The sequence below is a fragment of the Molothrus aeneus genome, chromosome 5 (genome assembly GCF_037042795.1).
Source record: "Molothrus aeneus isolate 106 chromosome 5, BPBGC_Maene_1.0, whole genome shotgun sequence".
In the NCBI taxonomy this organism is placed as follows: Eukaryota; Metazoa; Chordata; class Aves; order Passeriformes; family Icteridae; genus Molothrus; species Molothrus aeneus.
Window position 1 is genome coordinate 37608174 of NC_089650.1, and position 25621 is coordinate 37633794.

The 25621-nt window shown below is 35.0% G+C and overlaps 1 protein-coding gene across 2 annotated transcripts in view; it reads right to left on the reverse strand.

Annotated features, from left to right (window-relative positions):
* Positions 1-702: 702 nt before the first annotated feature.
* MON2 (MON2 homolog, regulator of endosome-to-Golgi trafficking) overlaps positions 703-25621 on the reverse strand; it is a 66887-nt gene continuing 41968 nt past the window's right edge. The window contains exons 23-35 of one of the 2 annotated variants that reach the window (XM_066550204.1): positions 24768-24930; positions 23959-24252; positions 23024-23222; positions 21060-21688; positions 18049-18192; positions 17508-17525; positions 17113-17241; positions 14981-15171; positions 8226-8286; positions 6838-6961; positions 5864-6071; positions 4491-4573; positions 703-2586 (exon numbers count right to left, since the gene is read on the reverse strand). In XM_066550204.1, coding sequence (XP_066406301.1) covers positions 2423-2586; positions 4491-4573; positions 5864-6071; positions 6838-6961; positions 8226-8286; positions 14981-15171; positions 17113-17241; positions 17508-17525; positions 18049-18192; positions 21060-21688; positions 23024-23222; positions 23959-24252; positions 24768-24930 — 2407 coding nt within the window. In that variant the 3' untranslated portion in view covers positions 703-2422. The remainder of the gene's footprint in view (positions 2587-4490; positions 4574-5863; positions 6072-6837; positions 6962-8225; positions 8287-14980; positions 15172-17112; positions 17242-17507; positions 17526-18048; positions 18193-21059; positions 21689-23023; positions 23223-23958; positions 24253-24767; positions 24931-25621) is intronic. The other variant, XM_066550205.1, reaches the window with a different exon arrangement.

A 25621-nucleotide genomic window follows, 5' to 3' on the forward strand; every position in this document is an offset into this window, starting at 1 on the left:
TAATTTTTGTTCACAAACAAAATTAGTCAAAACATTTTCTAAGCTAAGGAGCTTTGTTTTTAGTTTTCAAACTATTTATACAAAATACCAAAAAGCAATAATACGGTCAACCTCAGATTGCATGTCCAAAACATGCTTCAAATAGCACAGATATTATTCATTTTGTAATTAAGAGGAAAGGATGGTAAGTTAGCTTGATTGGTAGTTTATTTCAAAATCTTTTGAAGATCAATTTTCATAGGTGTAAAGTAGTCTAAGGTCTAGAGTCAAGAAAGACTCATGCATCCTTTTTTGAATTACAGATAAAGATGAAGATTTGCCTCAATGAAAAATCACTGAAAAATCCATTCAAAACTAATTAGTAACAAATTCACCCATAGCTTGGACTGCACACCTAGATATTGTAAAACAAATTAATTCCCTTCTTTCCTGGCCTACAGTTTGTTTCTTTAATGACCTCAACTTATCTTCTACTTAATTAGGAGACCAGTTGTCAGGTTTTCACTTTCAGAGTGTGGATGATGTCGCTACTTTTATATAAGATCCCGTTCTGCAGTATCCTGGAACTGCTCTTCCAGAGAAGGTATTTTGACATAAATTCTATTAACAAGAAACATTGGTTTCCTTCATATAAACTGTGTATTCTCTTAAAACTATTCAGGTTTCACAATTATATCCCATGCAACTTTGGTCACAGAAATGTGCAAGGTCTTGAAGCCTCTTTAATATTTACCATCCTTTGAAACAGAAAGCTTTTAAAAAGGACATAATCTGGAGACTTATGGGAGCAAGCTGTCCAAAGAACTGCCTGGAGAACATTATTAATGCAGGGTAACCCTGACCAGTTCATCACACCTTCAGCTTGAAGCTTCTACAGCTTTTACACCTATTCACATGTACCAATCAGTGTTCATTGAGAAAGGAAAGTGCAAAGCAAACAGATGTAATACCATTTCTTATGCATGACAATTTTTTAATATCTACAAAAGACTTGAAGAAATAAAACCCTAAAGGTAAGCTCTGAAATCCATAGAAAGGCACCTGTCTTTTTTTTTTTTTCACATTTGTCCTTTGTGCTTTCACATCACAGATTAAAAATGTGAATACAGGTGAAACATTATTAAAATCAAAATTCATTAAATAAGAGTTTAAATGCTAGATCACAAACTTTAAAAACAATACCATTAAAAGTGGTTTGCTTCAATTGTGTGCTATGTTAAAATGAAACAAATTCACATTTATTTAATGACAAATTTTACTGCATTTCTAACTGAGTATCTGTCTTCAAAAATACACTTCTCATGGTTTTTATCAGACACAGTTTATAATTAAAAGATTAGAACATTTTTTTTTGGGTTGAAAAGACACTTAAAATTATTGAACAAAATATCACAGCCAAGTATTTTAGGTATTTGAACTTGCTTTTTCTGGGTCATGATTCAAAGACTCTGATACTTGCCAAGAAGGTCAAAAAAGGCTAACAACCCTCAAATATGTTTGTTTTATTTTTAAAGCAAGGCTGCAACTGCAAAAATGGATAGACTTAAGTAGAACAAAAATCTTGAAACAAATTTATTATGAAGTGAGGTATGGTAGTGTTGAAGTGCTACAGTGGATTTGTGCATATTCAAACTTATTTCAGGTCAACTACTCTGAAGTTTGAGATCAGCAGACTGCGACTGCTTGCTTCAATCTTTTGTTATATGACCCTTTGCAGATGTCCAATGGCCACAAAGAAGATACATTCAATTAAGCAAAAACTAACATGATCAGATATGAATGAGCATATCTGGTAATTTAGAAGGCAAACTGTAAGTAAAAATGCAAGCATACAACTTATTAATAATAAATACATTTTCAAGCATTTGACATTATCAATATTTTTAAAAGAATTTAAATAATAAATGCAACTATTTTATACATAACTGTACCATTTATTATACACACAAGTATATCAGTTCCCTTTGTTTACAAAGGCTGGTTACAGATATATGGAATGTTACAGTACCATCTTGCATAAAATTTTAGTACAATTCGTACTTCAAAAAAGGGTGCAAAACACCAGCCTAATAAATCTGACTGAATTGAAATATTTTTAATTACATCATTAACACATACACAACAAGCTGTACATAAGCCCACTTTTCAATCACCACTTCAAGATACTGTAGCAAGTACATTAGATTATAAATGATTCCAACTAGTCAATTAAATTTATTAAAGGTTTGCACTGCTACTCACTCTGGAACCTTTGAGATAAAGCCTGTATTCACGACTTACTGAGCTCTTGTTAGTACAGTTAAGAGGCAGTCAGCACTGGTTGCCAAAGTACTAGTCACAAGAGATTTCCTCAGAGAAACTTCACCCAGGAGCAAACATTTTTGGATATTCCCTTCAAGAATAAAAAAGAAGTTTTATGGGGTCAAGACTCTCCATTCTGTACCTTGGCTGCTGGTGGATGCATGAAGTCCTTAAAGGGAACCAGTGCCTCCTTCAAAGCAGAGCACACTTCTGAGGATGAGCAGGTGATACATTCTACTAAGGTCGGGTACAAGGCAATAACTTGTGCCCATGTGCTAGAATCAACTGCAGGGAAGAAAAGAACAGACTGAATCACTTACCACTATCCAAATACTGACAACAGATTTTTTCCAATACCTTCTAGGAAATGGCAGATTCACAGTGTGCCTAAACATAGGTACTTAATGCTGTACTGTGGCATCCATGCAAGGCACTCAGATACCGGCCAGGATTTCTGCAGGAGAACCATTTGTTTTTTCAGCTGCAGCCAGAGGCCATATGGGATAATATCCTTAAAGTAGTGCTACACACCTGTGTTTCTACATATGAGTCCTTCACTGTGTCTTTGGGATGAAGAACTGACAAATTTAAGATAATACTTCAATGTGTAATACACGTGTTTTCTGCCTGCTTTTCTCAGCTATTGACAGAAAATTGAACTGGATGCACATTTCACTTTTGGAAAATTGTCAGCAGTGAGACTTTCTATTGACTTCAGATCATTTCAGAACACAAGAGCTATAGAAAGCAAAGGTAAAAACACTGGACAATGACAAAAAATATCCATGGTAAAGCTTTGTTCATCCAACAAGTAAAATTAAACATTGTAGCATGATTCTTAGTATAATGTCACTTCCTTGGTTATTTCTGTTTTAGCTCTGCTTTCAAAAGAGAACAAACCCCAAACCAGACATTAATAATTATCTTAAATAAATAAAATTATTAAAAGATAGAAGAAGTGGGAGTGAAGTGATTCTGCAATTTGTCCAGGAGTTCTCTTTCTAAGAAAGTGTGTGGGAGGTTTGGCAAGGACTACTGCATATGGACCAGGGGAAGAATGTCTCTCATTGCAGGAAGAGAGATGTCGGGAACAGTCCAGCTGATTCAGCTTCTCTGCTCCTCTAAGAGGAAGACCCACCAGAGCAGCACTTCAGAGGAAGACCCACCAGAGCAGCTTCAGGGTTAGCCAAAAGGCTTTATGCATCCTGGCATAGTTCTACCTGCACACTTTGGCCATGAAACCTTGCAAACCACATCATTATAACTCTGGCTGCTCAGTGATTATACAAATGAGGCACTGCCTCTTTCCAGAAACTGACCTGCCTGTGTTTTTCTGGAAAGGCTGGTTTGTTGGTTGGTTTGTTTGTTTGGGGATTATAAAGGTTGGGTTTTTTCTGTTCCTCCTAATATCAAAAACAGGGAGGTAGAGGGAAATGTTGTATACACAATTCTGTCAGAATTTGAGAGTCCAATACAATGGACTTAAACAAGACTCATGATTAAGTTTCCTTCCAAGAACTCTACACATATACCAGAGGTGCAGCTTACAGGAGGAACAGGATAGGTAATTACAAATGAAGTTGAAGTCTTTCATTTGATTCAGCCCTTTAAATAAATCTGTCAGACATTTACTCAGGCATCAATGACCTAAGCTCAGCCCAGGGGACAGAAAATAATAGTGCAGGAAGAGAGGGAAAAGCAAGACCACAAGTGTAAGTATCTACCAGCCTGTCCATGCATTTAACTTGTATACCCCTTTAACTGCAGAATGCACCCATGTGAATGTGATCCATAACAACCTAAAAAGGTATCATGAGAAGGAAAAAAGGACCTATCCAGGCTTCATATTTTTAAGAATTCCATTAATATTTTATGGAACGGTGTTTTTTCTTTGTTTTCAGAAGACACTAAGCTTTATCTAATAAAGGACACCATAAATTGATGTTTTCTCTTTCATTGAGCATATACTTTTATGTCCTTATACTTTTAGTCATACTGGAAAAACTTTGTGGGGTTTCTTGTCATCTACCTGTCACCTACATATACAAAGAATTACAGAATACTGACTCTTACAGAGTACACTTTTTTTTCACATTTCTGTGAACACTACTAAAAGAAATAATAAATCCATCTTTGGGGCAGATATAATGTTACCTTGTTTGGAACAATGTTATTCAACAATAACTTACCATTTTCAGGTTGAGTCTTTTTAAGTGAATCTATGAGAGTACTGACAGCTTTTAAAACAAATATGATTTCTGTTACTTGCTGCCTACAAATGAAAACAATGCAAACAATCAACTACTCGTTTTTGTTTCAAGGATGCAAATTTTATAGAAAAAGTTTCCCACTATCATTGCTGTTGTGTCATCTAGGACAGCTTTAACTTCAAACAGTAACACCATACAAATCTCAATCTGAAAACACTTGTTGGAATCCTGGATGCTGAGAATTTTAAACTTTCTGTGCCTAAAGGCACAGACCCACAAGAGAACACTACATTTGACCTGAGGCTGTGAAGAAGGCTTCCAGAATTGATTGATAGTACTGGGATTACGGGTATGTAGTTGATAAGAAGTGTGTAATACCACAGGGTGGAAAACTTTGGTATTTTAGAATATAGAAACTTTGGTATTTTAGAATATAGAAATAAATATGAAGCAAGATGGAGGTTTTAGGGCAGAGGCAGGTTGTTCTTCTTTACCTTCTTCTTTCTTCTTCTTCATGGGTTTGGGTGTAATTGGACAGAAAAGTCCGCATTGCGGGCTTCCAGGGATCAGTTATTGGGTTAAAATGGAAAATAATCTAGGTGTCAGTTCTTAATTGGACAGTTTAGTCTTAAAAGACCTTGTAACAAGAGGTAGTTAGCCATTTTGTGCCTTGCTAATGAAACACTGCTGAACTCATGGTTGTGAGAATGTCTATCAGTTATCACTGATAAGAAACAATAAACACTTGAGTCCGAATGTGAACTACCGTCTCAAGTGCCTTCAATCCAGACCCAGAGAAATCAATCCTATCAAAGTACATGATAAGGCTAACAAAGATAATCAATTTCCACATTCATGATCGAAACCTTCAGAAGTAAAGTGCATTTCAAGTAAATTCCCCTTTAAGAGAATTTCCTAGTTTTTTGATCTAATTTTTCCATTTCAAGAACAATTACTTGAGTAATGATTCCCAATATTGCTGTTTGGATGCTTTATTTTTGAGGAGATTCTACTCACCTCTCAATTTAGAAACTACATGTAGCTCTAACGGGTATAAAAGGAAATCAGATTTCAGAAATATAATGCTAGAGATATCAGAAATATTGTTTCAGTAACTGAAAACCGTTTTAACAGCACAGAATATGGCCGTTGTTACTTAGAGGTTTTTTTTTTTTTAAAATGGGGTACTAGCATTTCTTTTGAGATATCTTCCCCTAAACATTTCCCTGCCTTTTAAACTTCATTCTCTCCTACCCCCCTCATTTTTTTCATGACTAGGTGATATTTTGAATGCAAACTTCTTCTTATAAAGTCCAGATAATACCTTTATTTTCTAAAGACAATGCACATACCGTGGAAGAGGACATTTCCCACTCAATCGCTCATCTTCTATGTAGCGATGCAATACATCCTGTGACCTTTTCAAGAGCACAGAAAGTGCCATTCTAGAGATGTAGCCTTCTTGAGGAGTTGTGACTTTATTACTGAATGAAAACTGGAGCAGTGTTTCAAAACACACCTTAGAAAACTCTTCTCTCATTCGAATATCTATTTCGGCTTCTGTCAAAGTAAAACGATGCATTTCAATTGTGCACTGCGCATGATGCTGCATTTCAATCCACTTATTACATGCTGAGAAAAGGTTATCACTCTAGTATTAAAAAATAGTAACAGTGATAAGACCAAATATTAAGAATATATTCTAAGAAAAAATGACTGTGCAAAAATCACAATAGTTCTGAACATAAGATATGAATTATGACACGTTCTCAGTAACATATCACATACCTGACATTACTTTAATTAAAAATACATTAAATAATTTAAAAACAGCAAACAATCCTACATCATAAGTACTCATATTTGGAACTGTACAATTTAAGTATTTTTCTATGTAATGGCTTATGTTCACTTTTTTCATCTTTCCAAAAACCCCTACAAATGGTTTTTCTTAAAGACAGAGAAGGTATCTGGCTAGGTACACCATATAGTTACACTAGGGTCATTTAGGTTTTAAGAACAGGATGTCTGTCTTACAATTGTCTGAAATTATTATTAGAACTGGCACAAAGGAAAATAAACTATGCAGAAAGTAACACAAGTTCAATATGATACTGTCCAAGCTGTAAGGAAGCAATTTTTTAAAAATTGCAAGGAAAGCTTGGCAACTTCCACAAAATATAATTTATTCAAGAAGTTGGATATCAAACAGTCTGTACTGAATACATGCCAGGGAACTTCAAGTCTTTATCATAAGCACACTGAACATTTTAATTATTTTCTAGTAGATTTAAACACTGTAATTTTTGTCATTGAGGTACCATACCTGTAAAGGAGGAGGACTGAGAATGTATTGAGCCTTTATTGAGCATAGTCATTATCTGACCAACAAATTCCTTCGGAATAAAATTAGCATATGGCAGTATCTCTGTGCTGATAAGCTGCACCACCTAAAATAAATTACATATATTTATATAGGTTTTCTAAATACTGTAAATCTAGTATGAAGAAACAGTTAACAAGAGAGAAAGGCCTAATTAGACTTCACAAAATCTTCTATTGCTAGCATTTAAAATTTGCAGATATGTCCTAAAGTGTGGTCTTGCATGGGACATTAAACTTGAAATAAAAACCTTTCCCCTGCCACTTTGGCCAGAGTTTCTGATCAGATTTCAAATGACATTTGAAGTACATTCTTCAAGTCAAATGTATGGTTTTGAAAAGAGAAGATTTAACATTAGGAATCTCTCTCCCTCCACCCCACTTCAATATCCTCTCTATGACATTAACACACATAAACATCCCTGATAATGTGATATCTGCAAAGCAGAACAAGTGTGTCAATTATCTAAACCAGCTTAAGGCAGTACATGTGAACAGAAATGCTCTCTATCCTTGTCTTGATGCTCCCATTCAGGAACAAAATAGGTTTAGATCTCCATAAATTAATGCATTAGATTTTAGAGTTCTGCTCACTGCAAGCAGAACCACTCTCTTTTCATCCATATATTTTTGTGTCCCAGCCACCCCTCTGGAAAGAAGATGGGTGATGAAACCACAGATACTGCTGTGTCTTCTCTGCAACTCCTTTTGCTTTGTATCCCTAATCTCTGTTCTGCCATAGTTTTTGTCCTGGAGTGAAAGGAGAGAAGTCCCTCCTTACTTCAGGTATAATCTTCTCCTAATTTTCTTCAGCCTTATACAACCAAACATACAGCGATCTCTGTGCTGCACAAACTACACATAGCTTCTTCATTTATGCCAAAGCTTCTCAGTATAGAGAACACATCTTAAGGGCAACAATGTCTAAGAAAAAATGGCTTTTTGCTGACCACCCCCTCAACATAGAAGGCATTCATTTCAGGTTTAATTCTCAGCTTTCTCTGTGGTCTACAATTACCAGCATAAATGCTCAGCAATAATATAATAAATAAGGATAAAGCTAGAGTCAGAAATGCATTTTGGTTTAGCCAGTCTATACTGTTTTGAAATTGAGATGACAAGAAATACTTTTTGGCATCCCACTTCCTACTTTTTGCATCACCCTGAAGCAGCTGAATTCTGGGCCTATGTCTTGTTTTCAAAAATGAAAACAGTATCACAGAAAAAGTAATGAAAGGGTAACTTTTCAAGAAATTATTTCAGAACAAAATGCAACTCATGAATGTCACTATTTGTTAATTTTAACAGTATTATTTGTTTTAGGCTCCTTACCTCAACATCAATACTCTCATTCTTCTGAAATTCTTGAATTGAGAGATTATCAGGAGGTGTACTAAAAATAAACATACTACGTTATACTTTAAATTTACAACATAAGGAGATAAGTATGGGAAAGTGCATTACATTTACAGTTATTACATGCAACAAGTTGGTACTATTATATGGTAATGATTAATGATCACAAGGTCAGGTTGGATGGGGGCTTCAAGCAACCTAGTCTTTTCACTCACTGTGCCAAAAATACTTTTGAGTTCCAATGGTACATCTTAATTTTTTTAATTTTACATTTTCTTCTATATTAATGAAACATTTTTCATTAATGGGGTATTACCACGTCCTTTCCCCCTGCTAACTGAAATGATGCATTTGTTCTCATTTTAATGAATTTTATAAAAAGAAAAACCCATTTTATAAACAATAGTTTTGAAGAAATTTAGAACTTTTTTGAGTTCTTCCATTATATACATATATATATATATATATACATACATATGAATTTGTTTTCAGATGAAATACCCAGAGGTGATTCAGCAGACCCTGGTGAGTAGTTCAGAGCTAAGCAGAGGCTCACAGGCAAGGCAGCTGCCCAGGATAGGACTGTGGACCTGTGCCAATCTTGTCCTCATAAGGGTACTCATCTGGGCCTGCCTCCTCTGTCCCATTGCCAGTTTTAATGAAAGTTTAAGAACCTTGAAGGTTTTGAAATCTCATTCAGATCTGATTAGTTTAGCTGACAGACATTTTTTTTTATGTGATTTTTTCTTCCAATGCTCCTGTATGTTGCTGACAAAGAACAAGATTTTTCTGAGATAGGCTTTTTTTTCCCCATCTTCTGAATACTTAACATAAAACACTGAAGATCGGTCTTCACATCTACAGCTAATTTTCAGTTTTGACAATTAGGAATGTTTTATATATGTACCAATGTTTCTGCTTGAAAAATAAATATATCTCTGCTCTTCAAAGAGACTTTATGCAGATAAAGTCTAGATCACTTTATCTATGAAACGGACATGTGTTACATGTATGAATAAAAGAATAAAATACTAAATTATTGTATTTATTACTGGATTGTGTACTAGGGAGTTAGGAAGTTTAGAATTTTATGTTGAAAACATAGAATAAAATAAAATATTAAGTAGCTGTTCAATCAGTACCTTTTCTAACACACAAAGTTGTTAAAGTATGGAAAACCTTTTGATAACAATTTAAGTTATTATAATGCATAGAAATGCAGGTCATGTTGAAATACAAGGGAAGATTTCAGACTGACACTTTCCAATTTATGACTCACTCTCTGAGCTGAGGTTTACCTAAAGAGGTGTTCAGGCTTTTCTGCCCAGTCATCCATACCTGATCTACCTTACCTCCTAAAGATTATGTTACATATTTGTTCATGTAGCAAATTATTCCCAAGTAAATAGATTTTTGTCTATGTGGATACACCTATCTGGGGGCCAAATGCTTTGCTGTTCTGGCACAACATATCCAAACCATACCGGAGGGTCAGGAGCCAGGAAAGATAAGAGTGTGATGCAGCAACTTTCCTCAGAGAGGAAAGAGCTCCCAGCCCCTGCCCACTGAACAGGGACGGCTTCAGAGCCAAGAGCAAAGACCTAACAAGCACCTGGAGCCCTGCTGAGCACAGCACTCTGCTCAGAAGCTACTTTACTTTCTTTTTACTTTCTTTTGGGAAAGTATTGATTTAATTCCCTCATGTGAGCATAGACTTCTGCTCTAATAAATTATATATATACACACACACACATATATTTGGTGAATTTTATTGTATATAGTGGCATGACATGCCTCTATGAAAGCCTCTGGGAAAGAAGAACAAATATGAAGTAATAAACATACCAGCTTCTTACTGGAAGACAATTTTGTGTAAATTAAGTTATATGAAATGTATTAATTTTAAATGTCGTCTTGATTTATGACAAAAATCAAGATTATTGAGTCCCCTCAACTGTAGATTGCTCTAATTTTTTTTTTTTTTTAAGCTGAAACTTCTGTCTTAGAAAGCACTAATGCTCTGACCGTAACATTTTCCTTTTTCATTTACCTGGGCTCTCCTGGCTATATTTGAAATTTCTTGTACAAAGCTGCAGAGAGAATTTCTGCTGTGCTTTGTACTTTTTAAACATCATTGAGTATCACCTCTCATTTAAGCTCCATAGCTGGCTTGAAATTCTGTTCCTATCCAAAAGACAGAGGTGGGATACTATTTTAAATACAGCTATTCACAGAGTTTTAGGGGTTTAAGGGTTCAAACTACAGTGGCCTCTTGTCTAATCAATGCCAACTCAGTTTCAATGCCAGAAGTATTGGGCTATGTACACATATGATTTCTAGAACCATGGTGACTAGAAGAGTTACGAGTTAGATCAGAAAAATGTTTCAAATATTGGTTAAAAATTTAGAACATCAGTGAAATAATTTCATTTTTCTACCCAATGCTTAGCCAGGTAGAAACTTGGAGAACATGCATACAAAAATAAGGCAATGTGCACTGGCATATTTTAATGTAAGCAAAAGGAAAAAAACCTAATCAAATCAGTTAGGAAGACTGACTGCATTAAGCCTTTTGTGAGTCTTACAAAGATGCAGATGTTTCATATATAGAACCATCCCAGCAGTCCTAAGTCAGGCTTGGAGAATAAAGATTTGAAGACGAGGTACAAAAGGAAGCCATTTACCTAACTTTGCATATAGCCTGGACAGACAACAGCACAGAACATCTAGAACATTTAATAGTGGAAAATGTGGAGTATGAAAATCTATCAATACTGAAGGAAGAAAAGGAAGGGGGATTTTGTGACACAACATTCCAGTTTCATTGAAACAAAGAGCCTAGGAAAAATTACAGAACGCCAGCATAAGAAAGTGGATTTTCAGTTCTAACCATATTCAGGTCTAACTGCATATATCTAACTATTCCTGTCACAAGGGGTGACATGTTAGAGGATGCTAAAAATCCAGATAATGGTTACTCTGTCTCGCTGTCAGCCTCTTGGGGGGCTCAACTGAACTGCATTTCCCAAATTCTTTGTGCTTCAAAACCTTTTCAATCCATGCTGGTCTTAGTGAGATTTGTACACTCCTGCACCTAACTTAAAAACCTTCCTGTCCTGTGTGACACATTTGCAAGTTGGAAAGCCACCAGAGATGACCTGACTCACAGCTGCACTAAAGCCATTTGGACAGGTTCAGCAGAGTTACTAAAACCAATTCAAATTTACAAGTCACAAATCTAACTAAAACCACTCTCCTCTTCTCAGCTGTGGCTTGGTTTATTGATTTGGTGTTATGGACAAAAATGCAAGTAGTTCCAGAATTTTAAAAAACACAACTCATTGTTAATATAAATAAATCAGGAAACACAACAAAACCAGTTCTATACCACCTAGCTGTCCTTAAATAAAGGATTAATATGGATAGTTGGAAAGTACATTCTCACTGCCTTCCCCTGCAACCTGAAGGATGACATGCATGTCAACTCAGCAATAAATTTTAGCTGTTATTTTCAAAACAGTGAATAGATTCTCTCAAATTACCCTGGAATAAGGCACCACTATGACTAGCGTATGTTTTCTATTAGAACTACAAAAAAAAAAAAAAAAAAAGAAAGCACGCACTAAATTTGAAAATTCTGAATTCAATTTCCTTACAAGTGGAACAACAACAAATTTAAGAGACTAAGTAAACTGCAATTATAAACCACTAGAAGACACAATTTAGCAAATTTCAAACCAAAAAGGGCAGGTTGCCTTACTTGCCAAGGGTAGTCTCATAGCATCTTGCACAGAGTGCAGAAAGATTTTAGCAGAGGAAATCTGAAAAGAATTACCTCAATGTGGGGAACTTCCACAGCTATCTCTAGAGCCCTCCTTGCATCACAGCGAGAGAGATATGCTTCAGTAGCAATATGGGGAGGAGGAGGAGAACGAGGATGAAGAAAAGGAAAAATGACTGCTATTACTAATTGTCCTGACTAGTGGCATGAGGAAGATGTATTCCCTTTTCAGCTTTAATGTTTTTTTAGGAGCACAAGGCTCAGGCTGATAGAAAGAACAGAAAGTCTATCTATCTATCCTAAAGATACCAAGGTACAAGGCTCTAACTGTATGTAGGACAACCATACACTTGGAAGGCAAACTGCTATTTAGAAAAAGATGAGCATTAGGGAGGTGAAAAAAAAAACAACCCCAGACATTCTGTAGCCACACAAAATACAAGTACATAAGCAAAATTAATCTACTCACAAGAAGCCTGGAAAGTGTAATGATAGTGGCCATTAATTACACTAACAGGTCAAATTATCTTGCTGTAGCCATGTGGTTCTAGAATATATCGGCCTATTTTTAGTGCTTTAATTTAAAATTTAAAGTTTCTAAGTGAAAAAAAAAAAGTTTCCTACACTTTTCTAAAGACACCTTTAATTAGGATGAAAAAATTTTCTCTAAAACACATTTTGTATGTTTAGCAACCAGAGTGTATACTATAATTTAAGAGGCAAAACCAGACTGAAGTCAAGACAGACATCATAAGGCATCATAAATATTCACACAAGTACTATTTTTTCTTCTAACTCCAGAGAGTATTTGTCCATACATGATAAATGAAAAAAGGTATTAGAATTAACATAAAGAGTAATAGTTTCTAGCAAGCAACACATTAAGATGAAATTTCTACATTTGAAAAAATATTCAAGTAAAGTATAAATCGCTCACTGTAAATTAAACATATTTGTTATAGACAAACAGATTTGGCCAAAAAGTCATGCAGATGATCGTGGATTACCCTGAATTACACTAAAGAGCTGAGATAATTTTGCTTCCCTGAATTTATGACCAATTAATACCAAGAAGCTGTAGTAGTACTAGTCTTGTTCAGCTAAGAATATGCAAAACAGAAATGTTTAATTTGCTTTGCAAATATTTAGGAATAATTAAATTACAACAAATAGTAATATGTATTTCCAAAGCAACTTTTAAGTGAACATACATTCTTCTACAATAACCTGAAAAACCTTCATTTGAATTCTGATCACCCAACAATGATATAGATTATAGAGTGTTAACTGATGTGGACTGCCTGTCTCAGAATGGAAGCAAGAATACTACCTGCAGCTGAAAAGAAAACCAAGCAAGATACTGCAAGGATTACTTCACATTAAAGAAGTAGTGAAGCGTAAAACAAAAACTTGGATGATTGAAGTACCTTTTATGTCATCATGGATGACCTTTTCTATTTTAAGGTCCTCCTACTTAACAGAATTTTTTTTCAAGGAAATGCAAAAACAACAGGAAGATTTTTCACCTGATTGCCTTTCTATGGATGGTAATCCTATTGATGATATTCCAAACTCATTCATTATTATGCATTTCCACTAGCGACACATGTGTCTCTAAAATAAATTTTCATTGGTATTTTTTTTTTTGTTTGCCTGTTTGTTTTGGGCAAGCTGGTATTTATCCATCATTAGTAAATACAGCTGTGTTTGGTTGCTGACTTTTGTGTACTTCAAAACTAAACACACAGCATATTAGTGTAAGGCTGAAGTACTGAAGAACTTTACTGTTTTCTGTTCAAAAGAAAGATTTATTTGTTACTGAAAATATTTTTCTTTTCACCTTGTTCTTTATTCTAAAACACTATTAGAATACTTAAACTACTCCTAAAAGATGCTTACAGCTGTTTACAGAAGATGGAAATTCCATACCACTCCTAAGCAATTATCTAAAATACCTAACCTTCCTTAGAGTAAATGATTCTCTTAGTGTCTAACCTAGAAAATCTTTGCTGTACTGAAACAAGTTTTTACCCATTGCCAAGGGACAAAAAAAATTCTTCTCTGAAGCAAGCTTTTATTATATTCTGAAAATTTACAATGTTTTGCTAATGTTGTAGTCTTTTATTTGAACAAACAGATCAAAGGCCAGGCTGGATGGGGATCTGAGCAACCTGGTCTAGTGGAGGGTGTCCTGCCCATGGCAGGCTGTCTGGAACTAGATGATCTTTAAGAGCCTTTCCAACTCAAACCATTCTATGATTCTGTGATTAAACTGTCTGTCTCTGATCATTACTATTTTTCACTTCTGGACTTCCTCAGCCTGCCCATTGTAGACTGAGACTGTGTTTCATTCTTGAGAGGAATCTATCCATCTTTATAGTCTTAAATATGACTATTTAACTACACTTTTCAAAGAGTATAATAAATAAAGTGTGGTTAATTATTAAGGTGCAGTCAATTTATCTTAGGTAGAAACAAATATAACTATGGGCTTCTAAGTGAACAGCAGTGTACCAAATAATTTTCAAAAATTCACAGTAAGTGGGGTCTTTCATAATGGAACTCAGGACAAATACATATAGTTAATGCTGTTAATTAGAAAAAATACCATTGCAACTCTGTTCAAAGTGAAGAAAGGAACAAATCGTGTACACATCAGCAACTCTTTATCAAATCTAGAATAAACATACTTGGAGTCCATACAGAAAGACTCTGCCATATATTGAGAGTTCAGCTGAGCTCTTTCTTGCTCTTACACTTCACCTTTTGATTGAAGCTTTTTGTACTACTTTCTAAAAGTAGAGCTTTTTGAAGTTGGCAGATTGGTTACCTCTTCTCCATCATTCATTAAAATAATTTTCATATATCAAAAAGCTCTACTGACATGTATAGTGAACAAATTACTTATGAGTATTCTCCTTTAAAAATAAAAAAAGGAAGTTGTGTTTACCTTTTTGTGAATAAAAAGTCTTCAAAAGTATTAGCTAGCTCTGGCCACATACTGTCAAATTTTCCAGAAGAAGCATGCTGCCTTGCAACAGGCAGTCCAATGGAGAGAACTTTGAGAAGAGAGGACACAGCTAGCTTCCATGTGCTTTCAGAAGGACATGAGTACTTCAGACTAAGAGGTATTCTAAGTGTCTGCAAAATGAAAGTCAAAACAAAATTTATAGTTGCTCAGAGAAATCTAAGATTACAGCAAGTTTCCGCACAAGATCTTGGAGGACACTGTCATAGATGGCAATACACAATCCCTACCTTTTCTGCTAGTATATGAGATGGCCTTTCACAAATGCAATTCTGAAGATAATTTATCATATTTATCATATATATGCTGGCTAAAGCACAGGTCTGTAGCCAAGTACAAGGTTAGAAGTCAGAATTGATCCATTATCATTTTCACTACAAAATCGCATACTAATTTTCTTTTTCTGTATTGCCATCCACCATTTCTGCTAAGTCTGACAAATGGGCTTTCCTAGCACATAAGAGACTGCAGGCAGTCTGTTATCACAAATGTATTCTGGAGAATTCAGTCCCTACAAAGCCATCCCAAGTGCTTCCACAGTAAAGAAAAAGAGCCTCATTGCATTTAAATTTTTCCTAGTAAAGTTGAACTTTAAACACTGGAACATAAACACTGGAAGAAATCTGGTCATTATTGACTGTTAAACCACATGAAATTTGAAAGTAAGAACAGTTAGAGAAATTCTAAGATAAAGGCTTCAATACAACTCAAATGTAAAGCAGATGAAAGTACAGCAAATTTTAAGTCTTTTAGATAGAAAGTCATCTTCAGTATCTATAAAAAAGTCATTAATAATTTTTTTTAATTAGGCATATGAACTATTTACATGTATATGCATTCTTTTTAGTATTGTTAGTCAAACTTTAGAACCTGATAGTAAGTTTTTGGTTTTCTTGGAAAACCAATTATTTACTTGACGTTTCAAATACATAGTGACTAAATTCAGGTACTGTATGTATACCCTCCATGCCTTTAGTGCAGTCTCCGAGTTGAGGAAAGCAAAAGGAGGAAAGACTCCCTCTGACTCTCAACAAGGGAGTCAATTATAATTAAGTCTCTATGGCAAAAAATCATGACAGCTAGACTCTAACCCTAGAGATAAACAGAACTTTTTTTTCTGCTTTTGGTCATATGTGTCAAATCTAATTCCAAAATCAACATGGGCTTTAGAAACATGAAAAATAAATTTTAAAGCATTTTCATATATCACAATAGATCCTACTGTTATCAACTGCAAATGTTATAAAAAAGTGGTATTTCTATCAGTTCCACCAATCCCATTAAAACAGAAGTGGAAAACAACTATTTAACTCTGAAATACAAATATTTCATTCAAAACAGATTTCAAATAATATCATCTGTTTTAAACACATTCAGGTTTCTATATTTCTATACAGGAAAATCCTGATGTCAGCCAAGTCATTGCAAACAAGCCAGGTCAGACACATTCTTATTTTCCAGACTTCTGGAAAATATTACTTCTATTATTTACTAAAATTTTTTACTGAAATTGAATGGTCAAAAAAAGTGAAGCATTTGACAATTTCACTTTAAAGGTATATTAGGTACATTTATTATGTATTATAAGGTGTATTAGGTAACATTTCAGAGCTGTATTGACACATGAAGTCATTAAAAGCAAATCAAAAGTAACAGAGCATACACCTTTGAAGTTTTTATGCCAGTCTACAGAAACTGGGCTTTGGCCTTCAGTGCCATATTTACTAAGGCACCTAGCACCTACTTACCACACTCAGGTGCATAACACTTTCAAAGATGAACATTTTGGGGCCTAACACGTTTGTTAATTTTTATCCTAACACTGAAATACTGATGCTGACATTACCCAGCTAAGAACAGTACAAATAGACTAATAAAGAGCCTTTCAGCTTCAGAAGAAATTATTCCCTGCTGCTCATCTTCATAAAATATCCATCTGTTTACTACAGCTTGAAGCTTCCCAGGAAGTGTTTGTCAACACTAGCTGAAAATAAAACTCATGATTTTCAGTATAAGCTCATTAAATTCAGAGTACATGCAGGTCAAACTTTTACCTTAATAATGTTCTGAAGAACCTTCTCTGTTACTACAGCTTTGTGGCAAGCTGTCTTTTGGTATAAGTCCACCACAACTTCCAACGATCTCTCTGCAAATGGTACGTAATTCAATGCCACCCATTCCGCCTAGGAAAAGGAATTAGTAAATTACTAAATTATGTGTGAAAACATATTAATTAAGGAACAGAAAGTGTATGTTTTGCACTGAACTCTCAGTTTAATGCATGCAAGGTTTGCTAAGAATATGGTCCAAGCCACAAAACTGCAAATACAACATAGTCTGGCTATGAAAATGTACTCTACATTGAAGTAAAGTACATTTAAGTAGGAGAAATGTTGCAGTCTAAGCAAGACAACTACATTAGGACAATCTTTAAGGAAATTTAACTCACCGGTGCAAATAGTTGTATCTAGTGTGATTCCATTGTGTTGCAGGACAAACAGAATAAGAAGAATTAATACATACATAATAGTTACCTCTTTGATTACACTGAATCAGATGCTCATGCTTAGTGAACAGCAGTGTACACAGATAAAAAGAATTACTGAACACGTTCCATTTCTTTACAGCACGTGCAATTCAAAAACCTGCAGCTTGAGGGAATTTTCTCCATTCAAAATTATCATGCCTCTGTGTTAAATTTAGTATCTCTTGTAGGACAAATTATTTTAGATTTATTCATGTACAAATTCAGACACATTTGTCTGGTGTCCAAGCCAGACCTTTCCTACATGAAGGAATACGAAGTACAAAAGCAAAGAAAAATGCAAAGGGAGTAAAAGAAGATAACAAAAGCATGTAAAAAAACTTATTACACAACATGCAGTTAAATTTTTACAGATTGAACAAATGCATCTTGCTGGACGACCTATATCTGAAGCTGAATTGGATTAACCAGCCAAGTGAAACGAGTGAGATTTCTAATTAATTACCTGATTATACTTTGCATTTGCTATGTGCTTTGTTTCCAGCTGTCCATACTGTGGAGGCTTGCAGGAAAATTCTACAAAGGCCAGTAGTTGGTCAAAGATTGCAGGATACATTATCTGCATACCTTCTGAGCCCACACATATAGCCTTTCTCAAAAGAAGATAAAAGAAGTTTAATATATATTTCTTGAGTTTTTGCTTTAACACCTGCATCAGTACAAGGAACTCCTACAGAAAACTCCCCCATATAAGACTATGCAGGAGTCCTGCTGTATGAAAGATTGTGTATAGTTCCAATAGTTTAAGGAAATTACATTTTGTTACTTTATTGAAGTAAATAAAGTTGCAAGATACCTGGGCATATATAGTCCAGTAAATACAGCTATCTCATCCAATAAAAGATAACTTTTCTTCACTCTGCTTTGACTTGTCAGTAAAATAAAGTCTTATATAAGTCTTGTACATAGATCTCAGCCACATCTTCTTTAAGTTCTACTTCAATAAACATTTAAATCTCAGAAGTCAATTATAGAAGGCTTCAAAAAGTAGTTAAAAGAGTGTCTTATAGAGAGGAATAGAAATAAAATGAGAATTATATGGTTTGGCATAGCTAAAACTCATGATCTTGCTTTAAAATGGGAAACATCTCAGGAACAGTGTACTTACACTACCAAAAAACCTCAATCCCCTCTATACTACAGCAGTAAAAGATTAGAAGATGAGTTCTAATAAGAAACAAAAAGAACAAACCAAAGGGTGTAAAATGGACTCAATATATGGAAGCCTGAAAAGAGATGCAAAGCTCCCTTCCATTCCCATGTTCTTGAGTTGCAATGGTGTCCTGTCCTTTGTTAGTGGAATCACATTATAAGATATATTTATTAAACTAGTCAGGGTTCAGTCTGAAAAATGTTAAGTTTTTTTCATGCTATTCAAAGTTGTTCCACAACTTCAGAGAAAATCAGAACTGAGCCAAGTTTTCCTGTATCAGCAAAGAACCTGATCCTACACACAAACACAGAGAAATGTTTTGTTTCAAAGATTGCAAATATTTACTTCTTTAATGCTTTCTGTGTGTACTCCTGAGAGTATCAATTGATTTCAAGAGAGGAAGAAGGTACTGTGGCCTAAAGCAAAACCATCTGACTCATGGCCTTTGCTTCACATCAGCACTGGCTGGCTGCCCTGCCATGTGAACTGTACTGTTTTTATACAGCCAAGAGGAGCAATCACACAACTTCACAGAACTTACTGATGTCCAAAAACACATTAATGTTTTTAGGAACTTCAGTGCTGTTGTGTTAGTAACATAACTATAGCTGGGATAGGAGGTTTGAGGTACCATCTTATGGAAGTCTGTATTTGCAAAGGCTTGTAACTGCCATGGTAACCCATTGAAACTGGGAGTGGGGAAGGGGAGATGTCTCACTTTCTCATGTAGAGTTATGGCTTTTGTTACTGTTTAGAAACCTTTAGCTAAAACATCTTGACAAGAACAAGAGTATAATAATGTGTAGTTTTTCCCCAGGTTAAAACTTTGGTAACCCCTTTTTTGAAAACCCCTAATGCCTGCAGCCTTTGGAAACTAACATCAGCTGGATATGAAGACTAAAAACCAGAAAAACCTGAGATAAATAAATGGACTGATCAAATGGAAAAAACAGGATTTGGGTTAGACTGACTTGCTGGAAAAGGGAGGATAAAAAAGCGTAAGCCTGACTGGAAAAGGCTGAAAATGCAGACATGACTGGTTTTAAAACTTTTTGTTATTTACACACCCACACACAAAACTGAGATTCAATACCAACTTCTATCCAAGCAAACTGAATTGAAATTTAAACAAAATAATTCACTCCATAGCATTTTCATAGCAGGGGTGGTTGGAACTAGATGATCTTTAAGGTTCCTTCCAACCCAAGCCTTTTTATGATGCTATTCTTATACCTCTGTTTTCAAAATACATGAATGAATTTTTGTTAAAACCATCAGCTAAAGGGATGGCTGAGATTAATCACCTCACACTACACAAAAGAGAAAACAAGACACTGAATTGCTGCTCATTTGTCAGCCACCACGTGTTTCGTGAGCTAAATGGGGCAGGATCCTGACAGCAGCCAGGGGGATACATGGCCACATAGTTAAGCAAAGTAGTCCTAACATGAAATCCCAAAGGAAATGAAGTCAGGTCATGTGGATATTTTAATTCTGGCATTTCCCAAGTAAGTTTGTGAGGGCTTTTTTTTGGGGGGGGAGGGGGGTGTTTTTTTAAAGTAGTGCTCAATATAAATGCATTATTTAATTCATGACCAACTCTGCTTCTTTTGAATAAATAAGTTTTGTGAATGAGCACTGAATTTTGCAAGGAGATATGTTACAACTGCAAAAAGAAAATAACAAGCAGCGTTATTTTCTTTTTTTTTTTGGCTTTCAGAGAAAGAGCGCCCTCATTTGTTGTTAATAGATTTACTTGCATGAAGGGTGCTCTTTGAGCATCAGTTCTATAGTAAGAATTTCTTAAGCAGAGATGTAGCATTTTCCTTAAATATCTGATTATTAAGAGTCCAGAATGTAGGTAATCTGCCAGAGAACCTTCTATATTTTATGCTTTGTGTGAACTGTAAGTTCTCATAATTGCTGTTCTTTCTAGACTGTTCATAGCAGCACCTGGACATCATTTGGAACACTGTGGGACTGCTCCTCCATCTCCATGTACAGACCTTCAGTATCAACAGTACTTCAATGTTAGATGGACACATGAATGGCTAACAACACAGCCCAACACTTAAGGTACTTCTGCAATCAAGCAAAGCACATTTCATAAAGATTACACCATTCCTTTCAATACTTTCATCTATTCTGCAGCAGGAATGGAGATCTGATTGTTAAAATACAACACACTGTGCAATTAAAAATAATTTTTTAAATCATGTTTAAATCACCCCACTATAGTTCTATAGAGTAAAAGTAGCACACACTGTAGTTTACCTTTCACACACTAGAAGTTGCATGATTACCTTTTGTAAAACATCTAAAGCTGTAAGCACTGCTTCCTGTAAACTTGTCAGAACTGCTTCAGTGTAAGATGGAAGGATGAAAGGGGAAGCATCTGAACTGATTGGAACTGAAACAGCACCGTGCAAAATGACACCGAGCTTTTGGAGATCATCCATGCTGAAACCAGTTTTGATGTGTTGGTAAAGAGCTGGGAATATTTGAATTAAAGCTGTAAGAAAAGGCTGGCTGGGAATGAAAGTCAATTTATCACAAGTAATTGGAGGCCTTGTACTTTCTGATCCAATCCTATACCAGCTGTTCCAGGCTGCCCACCAAAGATTCAAATCTTCAATCTCATCTGTTATTACAGGAGGTTCAGATCCATTATATCTTCCTATTCTTTCTCCTATGGAGTCAGTTCTCATGAATGATCTGCCAAGACTAGTGGCAGTAGTTGTCCCTACCACCAAAGGTACAGAAACATTGATGGCAGGTGGTGTCTCAGGCTTCTCAGAGTCTCGAACAGGAGAAACAATTTGCAGGATTTCCTGGAAGCTTTTCAGAGCAGCCAAGGAAACTTCATTATTTTTGCTAAGTGCTGCTGACTGGATGTGATCAAGAAGAACATCCCAGGCTTGGGAAAAGTCTCCTATTTAAAAAAAGAGAGAGGACGGAAAAAAATCAATTTGGAACTTGCTTCCTATTCCCATTCCCACCCACCCTGCCTCTCTAAAAGGCTGCTCATGTACATGTTAGTCTAATACACAGAAATTTCAAGAGATTAGGTGGCCACTTGAATGACTTTTGTATCAGTTCAACCATAAGCTGAAAGAATGAATGTGACAGAGAAACACATAAATATGAAGAATGAAACAATATACCTATGTTCATGCTAAATTTGCTAGCAAAAAATCACATACCACATCCCATACCAGTAAAATACATTTTATTCATTCAGTATAGTAAGCCAGATTTATTCTTAAACATACCAGATGCCTGTTGATTTCAAGAAGGGTTAAACCCACACAAGGAATTAAGGGTCAAATTAATGCAATTACTCATGCAATGCATTTATAAAGAATTGATTTTAAAATGCTCTGATAATTGTACTGTGGAAAGATTTCATTTGAGGCATTTGAGTTTTTCATTAAATTTAGCCTTAACCTTCAATTTTCTATATTACTAATTACAGGGTTTAAATAATTAAAGTAGTTCTAATTTTTTTATTCAGTTTTAACTCAAGTTTAATATAGCCTAAATTCCACCACATTTCTGCAAATGACTGATACACTTATTAGCTGTTAATATGTTGATACCTGTATCACAAATGACCAAAATGAAATACAACTTATATCCAGTTAATATACATTAACTGCATACTATAGGATGCTGAAGGTAGAATAATCTAATGAGAACTTTTCTTTATAAGCTATACAGTCTCTATTCCTTTTGCACTTTTTCCTTGTAGAAATTACCAAGCTATTTTAAAATATTACTACATACAGCTGAACAATGAAAATGTTCAATACTCCACTGACTTTACAGGTAAGTTCTCTTTATGTTCTCAGAGTGCTGTTAAATGTGACACACTGATACCACAGAAGAGTTCCAGGCAAGTGTGGCATTCCCTTAGACAGATAAAAGGAAAAGCATGTTCTGACAAGAACAAAGAAAAGACAAAGTACTATTGTTGTCAGTCTACTATAATTTAAAGCTATTTAGCACCCAGAATTGGGACTGAATTGTGACTACTGAGATTTAATCTCAAGTACCATGATACAGAAGAGGAAATCTGTAGTTACAATTTTTTGCTCTATGAAGCATGAATTAATAACTCCATAATTTTCATAACTTTTGAGGTGACACAACAAAAAACATTTTTGAGCTAAGATTGAGCTAAGCATCTTGCCCAGTACATTAACTGAAAAGAACATACAAAAGAAGAAAGTTTATCACTGTGTCTTTTAATATCTATAAATTTTACCTAGAGGCTGCAGTAAGTATCTCCTAGTGTTAAATATCCTTGCAACTCCAGCCAGTGTTAATACCCATGTCTCAGCCCACTGTTTCTCAGCTGTATCCCTTGAATGATGAATGAGAATGTTGCCTCCTCCTGATTCAATCTTCTCTTTGTCAGCTGTCGTAGAAGATTCTCGAACCCTATCCAACAGGTGAAATAAAACCTGTAACAGCCAGAAAAAAAAGAGGAAAAACGCAACTTTTCAAATAACATGGCTGCATTCATAGTAAACCAACAAATTCTTTCATTATCCTTTCTGTCACTATGTCACCTTGAAAATTCCCTTGTTCTAAATAGTCTCCATAGCAGTCAAGATTAACAACCAGTCAACTGATGGCCACTTGAGAAAGGCTGGAAATAGGACACTCAAACCCACCAAGAACACTGTCAGCACCAGGAGAACGCTTAAACCAGTGGATCTCAGACGCTTCACAGGTACAACAGGCAGGTTCAAATATAGCCCAAAGTTTCCATAAAGCACAACAAACACGACCATGACTTAGAACACAGCATTCTGATAGATCCAAAACAGAATGCAAAGCAAAGCTCTATCCAATACCAGATCAGCCCTGTCACATGACCCTCAAACATCTCCCTTTTCACACAAAAGATAAGTCATTCTTGTAAGAAAGACACCATCTTTTTATCAAACCCTGAGTAAAAAATAAATTATTAGGATATTAAAATTGTATTTTAGAAGAGGCTTTAAAGGCCAGAGAAGACAGAGTATAAAAAATATTCCCAAAACCCAAGAGATTAGATTTCTGCCATCTTATGTTATCTTTTAAAAGTCTTAATAAATTATCTAAATGATGTGGTTATTAAATGGTAAATGGTTAATGGTTAATAAAACGTAAATGCTCTTTACAAAACCTTCAGAGGAAGCTTACACATCATACCTTCCATATTACTGTGTGCCACGTTGAATGTTGCAGCAAAGTTCCATGAGCACCAATAGTAGAAAACAATGTCTGCCCTGCGCTCTTTCTAACTGCAGGTCGGGGATCCACACACAGCTCTCCAAGTTTGGCATACAGGCATAACCAAAGACAGTCAAATGGTGATGCAGGATGGAAAGGTCTGTTCAGCAACACCCCCTTTTCTTCTGCCTGTTTCTGCAACACTGCTTCTTCTTTGTTTAGCTCCTTTTCAATTATTTCACCTCTTTGGAAAAAATAATCTGAAATATTCCACTACAAAATAAATAAGACATATGGTGTTGTACAATAAAAATAGGGTAACGCTTTAATGTTCATGAAATAAATTGTCTCTTATTTTCACAAAGTATTTTGCAAAGTACATCAAGATATTAATTTCCCCACACTGTTGAAATAAAATCAGCACATAAATTTTGCAAGATCCAAAAATTACTCTTCTTTCTCAGCTTTTAGGATCCTGTTATGAAGAATGAACTCATCATTTTAATACATTTTTTGTAAAAAAATGTATTAAAAATAAGATAGTGATGAACATGCTTGCAATGCAATGCTATTTCTTTTAGTAGGCAGGAATCATGGAGATTAAAGGTAAGATGTGCTAACTCAATTTACCTACGATTCCAAATGACAGCATAGGAGTTCAGTAAGAACCCAAAAAGCTACGTTGTGGTTTTCATTTGTATAACTGGCTACAGAAAAGTTGTCATTAAAAAAGAAAAGCAAAAATGAAAGCCTGAAGCAGCATCACTGTAGGTTAATAAAAAACTCACCAGCAAACCAATTGAAGTTAAGCTAATATTTAGCTCTTGATTGTGAAGTCCAAAGCTTCCTGCAACTTCAACAACTATCTGCAGACAAGTACATGGCATGGTAGGAAGGAAGTCGGTCACAACCAGCTGAAGACACTGGAATGCAGTCCGTATTAAGGACTCTCTTAAAAAAACAAAATGAAAACAAAGCACACACACACACTCATTTCACATTTCTTCAAGAGCATGGAAATATTTTGAATACAGTACCTCAGGAGATAGCATTATTAAATACAAAAAGAAAAAATAAAATTAATGTTTTTGAGAAGAATTTGCATCACTTTAAATGGGGTTTTTGAGATATAATTTTAAGTTGAAGCTTAAAATTCTGATGAAGTAGTTTAGTCCATGTTAACTACCTAGTGGAGTTGGAATTTTAAGCTTTCCAGTGGTCCTTAGTTAACTTTACATAGTGAAGCCCATTTCTCTGTTTTAGAGTTCTAAGGCTTGTTAGTTCAAATGTGTTAGCCAGAACATTAGAAAAAAGCCACAATGGACCAAAAAAAAAAAAAAAAAGACAAGCTTAATTTAAGCATGATAATCTTCCAAAGAGCAAGCTGTTCTGAAGAGTTTCTCATATCAGCAGTTACAAATTACTTCAAGTATACCAAACAGGTGGGCAAAATTTGTTTTTATTTATTAGGAAAGATGCACACTAATATAATTGTAGTCTTACTTGCTTCAATACTACATTATATCAGACAAAAACTTTTCAAAATATCTACTCTTAAATAGATCCTTAATAATTACTTTGCCTTCAGAATTTGATTCTGAATACAAACATAAAAATATAGTACAGAAAAGGTTTGCAAGAA